The sequence below is a fragment of the Salmo salar genome, chromosome 09 (genome assembly GCF_965601325.2).
Source record: "Salmo salar chromosome 09, fSalSal1, whole genome shotgun sequence".
NCBI classification, from domain to species: domain Eukaryota; kingdom Metazoa; phylum Chordata; class Actinopteri; order Salmoniformes; family Salmonidae; genus Salmo; species Salmo salar.
In genome coordinates, this window is record NC_138299.1 from 110,842,699 (window position 1) to 110,853,309 (window position 10,611).

Consider the following 10,611-nt stretch of genomic DNA (forward strand, 5'->3'; position numbering starts at 1 on the left):
CACCGCCCTTCATTGGCTATGCAGCTCTCTGGGGCAGCTATGGTGCCACACGCATCTTCCTGGGTGCGTCCCAACCAATCAGAACTAACCTGACCCTGTCACATGACCTGATGAGTAACATGACCCCGCCTACTGCCCTCACGACCAACCTATCCCTGTCGGCTGAACTCTGGAACAGCACCTCGCAGAGCCATGATTGGCTGTCTCTCCTGACCATCCCCCAGTCCGCCATCGCAGGATTGGTCCCCTACATCCTTCTTATCCTTCCTATTGGCCTTCTGCTCTGCCACGGTAAACGTCATCATGCCCTTCGTGTTCAGTGCCATCACGCTGACCCTGCTGTTTGAGGCTGTGGTGGTGGGCGTGTCCTCGGCCTGGCCACTGGTCGTCTCTGGCATTCTAGAACTCCTCATTCTCCTTTTTGCCGTGTACGGCAGCGCCGCCCTGTTGGTGAAAGGTCTGGTGCAGCGCTATGTCCTCAAGGGGTTCGGGCACGCCCCTGTTCAACGTGCTCCTGCTGGGGACCAACAGCCCTGCGGCCAGTGCCCAGAACCTGGGACAGGAGAAGAAGAAGAACACCAAGTATGCTGAACCCCAGGCGCTCTTCTTCTTCTGTGACACGGTATCTCCCTTCATCATGTTGTTCTACAGCTTTGGATACGTCACGGTCCTTCTCCCTGGGTGCTGTGTGGGTCTCCATCGTCTCTGCTGCTCAACTCCTCTCTAGCTACTACGCTCACCTGCGGCAAGATGGCTACCTGGTCACCAAGGCCGGCCTGCATGCAACCTACTGGCTTACCAAGGCGTGGGAGGAGTTTGTGTTGTCGGCTGTGATCGTGTCGGAGCCGGAGGGAGAGGTGGCTACTGGGAGACAGGCGATGGTTGGTGATTGGTTCTTTGTGGCGGTGGCGCTCCTCCTCCTAGTGGTCAGTCTGAGTAATGACGCCCTGGAGGTTACCCATAATGCTCTGTTCCTGCTGCTGTCCGTCTGTACGGTCCCCCAGATCCCCCTCCAGGGGTACTATGTGTTCTTTGGGGTATCCTGTTCCCTGTTCGCCACCGCTTCGATCTACGGGACATTTTGCCGCCTCATCAACACCATCGCTGAGAAGAGTCTGATCCCGGTGGGTCCTCAGCCCATCTCCTCCGACCGTCTTTGCTCCATCCTGTCCTGTTGTTGCTCTCCGGGGAAAATCCAGGGGGCGCTGCCTTCATCATCATCATCATCAGCATCATCCCCGACCAATCAGATCCCTGACGCTCTGTTCTACCTGACTAACGGCGTGGCCGCTCTCTCGGCGCTCCACACGGCCTCATCCAGTCAGAGCGTGACCTTCCTGCGGCTGAGTGTTCCCTGGGTTCTGGTATCTGGAGCGGTGGTACAGGGGTTCGTCAGCAGGCTGCAGGTCAGAGGAGGACAGCGGTTTGGCTCCGTCATCCCATCCTTCTACCTGTCTGTCTGGGCCACCTGGACATGGTACCGCTTCACAGGTATGTGGATGACTTTAAGCTAACCCTAACCAATCCTAACTGGAGTTACGTTTTTGCATTAGGAAAACCCCCATAAAAATTCAGAATCCAGCCACCCGATCCATAGCATGTTCTCTCTACTAGCGCACGGCAAGCGGTACCGATGCACCAAGTCTGGAACCAACAGGACCCTGAACAGCTTCTACCTCTTCTACCCTGTGTATATAGCCATGTTATTACCTGGTACCCTGTATATATAGCCATGTTATTACCTGGTACCCTGTGTATATAGCCATGCTATTACCTGGTACCCTGTATATATAGCCATGTTATTACCTGGTACCCTGTATATATAGCCATGTTATTACCTGGTACCCTGTATATATAGCCATGTTATTACCTGGTACCCTGTATATATAGCCATGTTATTACCTGGTACCCTGTATATATAGCCATGTTATTACCTGGTACCCTGTATATATAGCCATGTTATTACCTGGTACCCTGTATATATAGCCATGTCATTACCTGGTACCCTGTATATATAGCCATGTTATTACCTGGTACCCTGTATATATAGCCATGTTATTATCTGGTACCCTGTTGTTGTTGTTGTTGTTGTTGATGTTGATGTTGTTGTTGATGTTGTTGTTGATGTTGTTGTTGTTGTTGTTGTTGATGTTGTTGTTGATGTTGTTGTTGTTGATGTTGATGTTGTTGTTGTTAGTGTTGTTGTTGTTGTTGTTGATGTTGTTACTGTTTATGTTGATGTTGTTGTTGATGTTTTTGTTGTTGATGATGTTGCTGTTGATGTTGTTGTTAATGTTGTTGCTGTTGATGTTGTTGTTGATGTTGTTGCTGTTGCTGTTGTTGCTGTTGTTGTTGATGTTGTTGTTGTTGTTGTTGATGATGTTGATGTTGTTGTTGATGTTGATACTGTTGTTGACGTTGTCGATGTTGTTGATGTTGTTGTTGATGTTGTTGCTGTTGTTGTTGCTGTTGATGTGGTTGTTATTAATGCTGTTGTTGTTATTGATGTTGTTGTTGTTGTTGTTGTTGCTGTTGATGTGGTTGTTATTAATGTTGTTGTTCATGTTGTTGTTGATGTCTCCATGCTCTGTTGCCTGTTTCAGTAAAACATCTCTGTGTTCTTTCTCAGGCCCCTTGCTGCAGATCTCTCCAGTAGGATCCTATGGGTTTACAGCTGGAGCCATCGCTTTCCTGGTCATCAACGCTTTCCTCATGCTCATTGGTCAGTCTTTACATGACATCACCTCTATCTACCTCTTCTCCTGCTGCAACACAGAGGGAGAGAAGAACTGACGGTAGTGGTTGTTTCCCTAATGGCATCCTATTCCCTATACAGCCCCATGGGCCCTAGTCAAAAGTAGTGCACTATATAGAGAATAGGGCCCTGGTCAAAAGTAGTGCGCTATATAGGGAATAGGGTGCAATTTGGGATGCATCCAGTATCTCATCCTGTGTTCCCTCTCCATGGTAACCTGGTCCTAACCCTCTCCATGGTAACCTGGTCCTAACCCTCTCCATGGTAACCTGGTCCTAACCCTCTCCATGGTAACCTGGTCCTAACCCTCTCCATGTCCCCTCCAGCTGCGTATGGTAACCTGGTCCTCTTGTCTCTGACCGTGGTCATGGAGGCTGTCCTGGTGTGTTTCCTCCTGTCCACCTTGCAACAGCTCCCCTACCAGCTGGAGAGTAAGTAACCTGCTTTTCACCTCCCTACACTGACAAGACTCATATTCTACATAAACGGCTCAGGAGGCTACTGAGGGGAGAACGGCTCATAATAATGTCCGGAACGGAGCAAATGGAATGGCATCAAACACCTGGAAACTATGTGTTTGATGTATTTGCTTCCATTCCACTGATTCCGCTCCAGTCAATAGAACAAGCCCTTTCTCCCCAATGAAGGTTCCAGCAACCTCTTGTGATATACAGTAAGGCTGAATCCCAAAACCAACACTTGGCCATCTGCCCTTTATCGAGTGATCAAAGTGGTTGAAGTGTTGGGTTTGTGATTCAGCCAGTGTTATGTGGTATCCATCGTGACCGTATATCAATACGATTGCTGCTCAAACAATACTTGTATAATGTACACATTATTTTGTTATCTAGATGTCAGCTGTGTTACTGTTCTAACACATTTCTGCCGTTGTTCTTGTAGTTGCCATGCTAGCTGTGTTCTCTGTCATCTGTCTATATGGAACCCTGGCATCACTGGTCAACTGTACCTTCCGTCAGAGTGTGATGCCCATGGGGCCTCCGCTGGTTAAGGTGAGAACAAGGCACTATTCCATTCTATTGCATTCCACTGGATGAGCTGACAAGTAGAATGGAGTGGGTTCATGTGTTTCATTCCATTTCATTCTACTTTTCTCCAATCCAGGTCATTCCTTTCTATTGTGTTCCATATCGTGTCTCTCACCCTGTGTTGTTGTGTCTCAGGATGTGAATCAGCAGCAGAAGTCCTCCCCTGCCCTTCCCTGTCCCGTGGCAGACTCCAGACTGACCAGCGGTCTCCTGAAGATCTCCAGACTGCTGGACGACGGGGGGGTCTGTGGAATCCCCACCGATACGGTCTACGCCCTGGCCGCATCCTGCAAGAACCCTCAGGCCATCGAGAACATCTACAACATCAAGGACCGCCCAGCAGAGAAGCCTATCTGTATCTGTATCTCCAGTGTGGAGCAGCTGGTAGCAGCCAAGCCCCCATTCAGCTCTCTACTCTGGGAGTTCATGAGGAATGTCTACCCTGGAGGGATCAGCTGCATCGTCAGCAAGGGAGACTGGCTACTCAGACTGGGTAAGGGGTGAGGAGGAGGGGAGGGGAGGAGGGGGAGGAGGGGGTTAGGGTTAGTCTGGAGAGATCAGCTGCATCGTCAGCAAGGGAGACTGGCTCCTCAGACTAGGGGGGGGGGGGGGGGGGGGGGGGGTTAGGGATACTCTCAGAAATGGTTTGATAACAGCATGCCTAACTTCCACTTATTGAAACAACATATTATTTGGTTTCTTTATTCTATATTGTGAGCGATCATTCGATTGATGTTCTAATTGTTTACCTATGTTGTCCAGGTGTGGGTCCGGCCTACGACCGCGTGGGAACCAATGACAGCATCATGATCCGAGTCCCTGACCACACCGTTACCGGACACCTGTGTGACATCACCGGACCGCTTGCCATCACCTCAGCCAATCCCAGTGGAGAACCCGACAGCACGCACCACAACATGGTCATCAGGTAACGGCCTATCATATCACTCACCTGTACCCACCTGTACTCACCTGTACCCACCTGTACTCACCTGTACTCACCAGTACACACCTGTACCCACTTGTACTCACCTGTACTCACCTGTACCCACCTGTACCCACCTGTACCCACCTGTACTCACCTGTACTCACCTGTACCCACCTGTACCCACCTATACTCACCTGTACTCACCAGTACCCACCTGTACTCACCTGTACTCACCAGTACCCACCTGTACCCACCTGTACTCACCAGTACCCACCTGTACCCACCTGTACACACCTGTACTCACCTGTACCCACCTGTACCCACCTGTACTCACCTATGCCCACCTGAACTCGCCTGTACTCGCCTGTAATCGCCTGTACCCACCTGTACCCACCTGTACTCACCTGTACCCACCTGTACCCACCTGTACCCACCTGACCTCACCTGTACTCACCTGTACTCACCTGTACTTTAAGCACTTAAGCATGTTGATGTGCTTTGCTGCCTTCATCAGATAGTTTGAACAGCTATGCGTCCTTCATCAGATAGTTTGAACAGCTATGCTTCCTTCATCAGATAGTTTGAACAGCTATGCTGCCTTCTTCAGATAGTTTGAACAGCTATGCTGCCTTCATCAGATAGTTTGAACAGCTATGCTGCCTTCATCAGATAGTTTGAACAGCTATGCTGCCTTCATCAGATAGTTTGAACAGCTATGCTGCCTTCATCAGATAGTTTGAACAGCTATGCTGCCTTCATCAGATAGTTTGAACAGCTATGCTGCCTTCATCACATAGTTTGAACAGCTATGCTGCCTTCATCAGATAGTTTGAACAGCTATGCTGCCTTCACCAGATAGTTTGAACAGCTATGCTGCCTTCATCAGATAGTTTGATCAGCTATACTGCCTTCATCAGATAGTTTGAACAGCTATGCTCCCTTCATCAGATAGTTTGAACAGCTATGCTCCCGTCATCAGATAGTTTGAACAGCTATGCTCCCTTCATGCTGATTGTGATACTGAAAGTGATGTCAGTATTGAAGTATTTTTCTATCCTGGATTGCTGGTTGTATTGTAAACTGGTCTGATCTTTCCTGTCAGACTGGTTTTATATCAGTCAGCCTGCTGTGTAAATATCCAGTTCTACTAACGCATCTGTGTTAGTCTGTCCTCTGCCTTGTGTCCTGCTGGCTGTAGGGTCATGATGATTAGATTCCAGTGATGGTAGGTGCCGTTTAACATTAGTGAGGACAATTATTTTTCTAAGAGCTTGGCCTTAATTCTATTACAGCCTATTGAATGACTGGAATTCATTATTCCATTCACCCAGTTCAATGTAACAGTGATAGGTTTAGGCTAATACGTGATAGTCTAATTTTCCATCTACTCATCATGAGGTTGCTACAACCTAGCCTACGAATGAACGTTTACAACGTAGGTGCACAGGTCGTGTAATCAAGGTGACAGACAGTGACACATTCAATACCGACTTTCACACTCTTGCCTGCATCTAGCTGATCGAGGGTGGAATCACTCGTCCAAATCAAATCAAATGTTATTTGTCACATGCGCCAAATACAACAGGTGTAGACCTTACGGTGAAATGCTTACTTACAAGCCCTAAACTAACAATGCAGTTTTAAGAACAAGGAGTGTTAAGTAAAAAAATAAATAAGTAAAAAATAAAAGTAATAAATAATCAAAGACTAGCAGTAAAATAACAATAGCGAGGCTTTATACAGGGGGTACCAGTACAGAGTCAATGTGGAGGCTATATACAGGGGGGTACCGGTACAGAGTCAATGTGGAGGCTATATACAGGGGGTACCAGTACAGAGTCAATGTGGAGGCTATATACAGGGGCCACCGGTACAGAGTCAATGTGGAGGCTATATACAGGGGGTACCGGTACAGAGTCAATGTGGAGGCTATATACAGGGGGTACTGGTACAGAGTCAATGTGGAGGCTATATACAGGGGTTACCGGTACAGAGTCAATGTGGAGGCTATTTACAGGGGGTACCAGTACAGAGTCAATGTGGAGGCTATATACAGGGAGTACCGGTACAGAGTCAATGTGGAGGCTATATACAGGGGGTACTGGTACAGAGTCAATGTGGAGGCTATATACAGGGGGTACTGGTACAGAGTCAATGTGGAGGCTATATACAGGGGGTACCGGTACAGAGTCAATGTGGAGGCTATATACAGGGGGTACTGGTACAGAGTCAATGTGGAGGCTATATACAGGGGTTACCGGTACAGAGTCAATGTGGAGGCTATATACAGGGGGTACCAGTACAGAGTCAATGTGGAGGCTATATACAGGGAGTACCGGTACAGAGTCAATGTGGAGGCTATATACAGGGGGTACCGGTACAGAGTCAATGTGGAGGCTATATACAGGGGTTACTGGTACAGAGTCAATGTGGAGGCTATATACAGGGGTTACCGGTACAGAGTCAATGTGGAGGCTATATACAGGGGGTACCGGTACAGAGTCAATGTGGAGGCTATATACAGGTGGAACTGGTACAGAGTCAATGTGGAGTCTATATACAGGGGGTACCGGTACAGAGTCAATGTGGAGGCTATATACAGGGGGTACCAGTACAGAGTCAATGTGCGGGGGCACTGGTTAATTGAGGTAACATGTACATGTAGGTAGAGTTAAAGTGATTATGCATAGATAATAAACAGAGAGTAGCAGCAGGCTATAAGGGCAGAGGGCAATGCAAATAGTCTGGGTAGCCATTTGATTAGCTGTTCAGGAGTCTTATGGCTTGGGGGTAGAAGCTGTAAAGAGGTCTTTTGGACATAGACTTGGGGCTCCGGTACTGCTTCCGTGTGGTAGCAGAGAGAACAGTCTATGACCGGGGTGGCTGGAGTCTTTTAAACTCTCGGAAAATTCATGTATGTTTATCCCTGTTTTGTTCCATTTACTTCCTTTTATTAAGAAACATTTTTACAGAATCGGCGGAATTAATACAGCCCCGATCAACACCACAGTTCACTTTCATAGCAGTCACGTTCAAACAGCAGGATCTCGTTGCTCGTTGTACAATTCCTTCTCGTATCTACTCACTATTCTGTGACCAGGTGAAAAAACCTCTCCAAGTCAAACCTTCATACCATAACCGCTAACCTAGTCGGCTGGGCCAGTCTAAACCTATCCTGAACCTGAACCTGAACTTAACCTAACCTGAACCTGAACCTGAACCTACTCTGACACTATCTGTCTCGATGTGTATCCTAGTCGGTTGGGCCAGTCTAAACCTAACCTGAACCTGAACCTAACCTGAACCTGAACCTGTACCTGAACCTGAACCTAAACCTGAACCTACTCTGACACTGTCTGTCTCTATGTGTATCCTAGTCGGCTGGGCTAGTCTAAACCTAACCTGAACCTAAACCTGAACCTGAACCTACTCTGACACTGTCTGTCTCTATGTGTATCCTAGTCGGCTGGGCTAGTCTAAACCTAACCTAAACCTGAACCTGAACCTACTCTGACACTATTTGTCTCTATGTGTATCCTAGTCGGCTGGGCCAGTCTAAACCTAACCTGAAGCTGAACCTGAACCTGAACCTGAACCTAAACCTGAACCTACTCTGACACTGTCTGTCTCTATGTGTATCCTAGTCGGCTGGGCCATAAGATCCAGGGGGTTCTGTGTGATGGGGATTCCAACGAGGTCGTAGCCTCAACGGTGGTGAACTGCCTCAAGATAGATGAAGGTATGATGTTACAGAACAGAAGCACACTACAATAACTAATTACTAACAACTTAGGTTGTGTTGTCCTGTCTAGGGATGGAACATTCTGGAAACTTTCCCCAAATTCCCAGGCTTTCCAGAAATCCAGGTTGAAAGATTCCTGGATGTCAAAGAATACTCTGACCAGGATTTCTGGAAAACCTGGGAAAGTTACCGGGACATTACAACCCTAGTCCCACCCTATGATTCACTGTGTATCAATGATCACTCAGTCAATATTGTGTTTCCTCCTCCTCCTCCAGGTACGATTAGTATTGTGAGGGAAGGCTGCGTCCCGGCGGTGAAGGTCCGACAGATCTTTGAGAGGGTGAAGACCAGTATGTTGTGAGGAGGACCCCTCCCTCCATCATGCACATATAAAATGCAAATATATGTAAATATGTGCATTTTAGATTAGATTTTAGGAACATGTATGTTTTGTTTTGTTCTGTATGATTTGATTATGTAAAATGAAGTGGTAACAGAAATTATACTCTAATGATATAGTACTCTAAATGAGGTATTTATGAAGGATGATGTAGTACTCCAAATGAGGGATTTATGAAGGATGATGTAGTACTCAAAATGAGGGATTTATGAAGGATGATGTAGTACTCAAAATGAGGGATTTATGAAGGATGATGTAGTACTCTAAATGAGGGATTTATGAAGGATGATGTAGTACTCTAAATGAGGGATTTATGAAGGATGATGTAGTACTCTAAATGAGGGATTTATGAAGGATGATGTAGTATTCTAAATGAGGGATTTATGAAGGATGATGTAGTATTCTAAATGAGGGATTTATGAAGGATGATGTATGTGAATGTACAATGCTGCTGGGTATAAATAAATAATACATTATTTTGAAGTACTGTATAACTGGGAATTTATATATTGTTTAATATGGGAGCTTGACAACGGCCAAATGCATACATGCAAAATTGAAAAGTATTATTTGCTTTGGCAATTTACTGTAATAGATCCATGTATAAAGTGAAGTTATACTTTAAGAATAAAACTCAAATTAAATATACTATTTCTCTACTTTTGTTCTGCTCTGAAATCAATATTTCAGATCATCAAATCAAATGTTATTTTCCACATGTACCAAATACAACAGGTGTAGACTTTACTGTGAAATGCTTATTTACGAGCCCTTAACCAACAGTGCAGTTACAAAGTAAGAGAAATATTTGCTAAATTACAAAGGAAATAGTAAGGCAATGAAAACAATAACGAGGCTACAAGGAGTACCAGTACCTAGTCAGTATGCAGGGGTACCAGGTAGTAACATGGCTATATACAGGGAGTACCAGTACCTAGTCAGTATGCAGGGGTACCAGGTAGTAACATGGCTATATACAAGGAGTACCAGGTAGTAACATGGCTATACAGGGAGTACCAGGTAGTAACATAGTCAGTGTGTGGGTAGAGTCCAGTCAGTGTGTGGGTAGAGTCTAGTCTAGTCAGTGTGTGTAGAGTCTAGTCAGTGTGTGGGAAGAGTCCACTCAGTGTGAGTAGAGTCCAGTCAGTGTGTGGGTAGAGTCCAGTCAGTGTGGGTAGAATCCAGTGAGTGTGTGTGTACAGTCCAGTCAGTGTGTGGGTAGAGTCTTGTCAGTGTGTGGGTAGAGTCTAGTCAGTGTGGGTAGAGTCTAGTCACTGTGTGGGGAGAGTCCAGTCAGTGTGTGGGGAGAGTCCAGTAAGTGTGTGGGTAGAATCCAGTCAGTGTTTGGGTAGAGTCTGGTCAGTGTGTGGGTAGAGTCCAGTCAGTGTGTGGTTAGAGTCCAGTCAGTGTGTGGGTAGAGTCCAGTCAGTGTGTGGCTAGAGTCCAGTCAGTGTGTGGGTAGAGTCCAGTCAGTTTGGGTAGAGTCTAGTCAGTGTGGGTAGAGTCTAGTCAGTGTGGGTAGAGTCTAGTCAGTGTAGGTAGAGTCTAGTCAGTGTGTGGGTAGAGTCCAGTCAGTGTGTGGGTAGAGTCTAGTCAGTGTGGGTAGAGTCCAGTCAGTGTGGGTAGAGTTCTGTCAGTGTGTGGGAAGAGTCCAGTGAGTGTGTGGGTAGAGTCCAGTCAGTGTGTTGGTAGAGTCCAGTCAGTGTGTGGGTAGAGTCCAGTCAATGTGAGGGTAGA

The 10,611-nt window shown here is 46.7% G+C and overlaps 1 protein-coding gene across 1 annotated transcript; it reads left to right on the forward strand.

Moving 5' to 3' along the window:
• Positions 1–12: 12 nt before the first annotated feature.
• Positions 13–9,522, forward strand: LOC106591805 (uncharacterized). The gene is made up of 8 exons (XM_014183067.3): positions 13–1,491; positions 2,630–2,722; positions 3,082–3,186; positions 3,656–3,765; positions 3,937–4,294; positions 4,564–4,729; positions 8,374–8,468; positions 8,750–9,522. Exons 1-8 carry the CDS (start codon positions 585–587, stop codon positions 8,833–8,835), a joined length of 1,920 nt encoding a protein of 639 aa, XP_014038542.3. The 5' UTR covers positions 13–584; the 3' UTR covers positions 8,836–9,522.
• Positions 9,523–10,611: the final 1,089 nt, after the last annotated feature.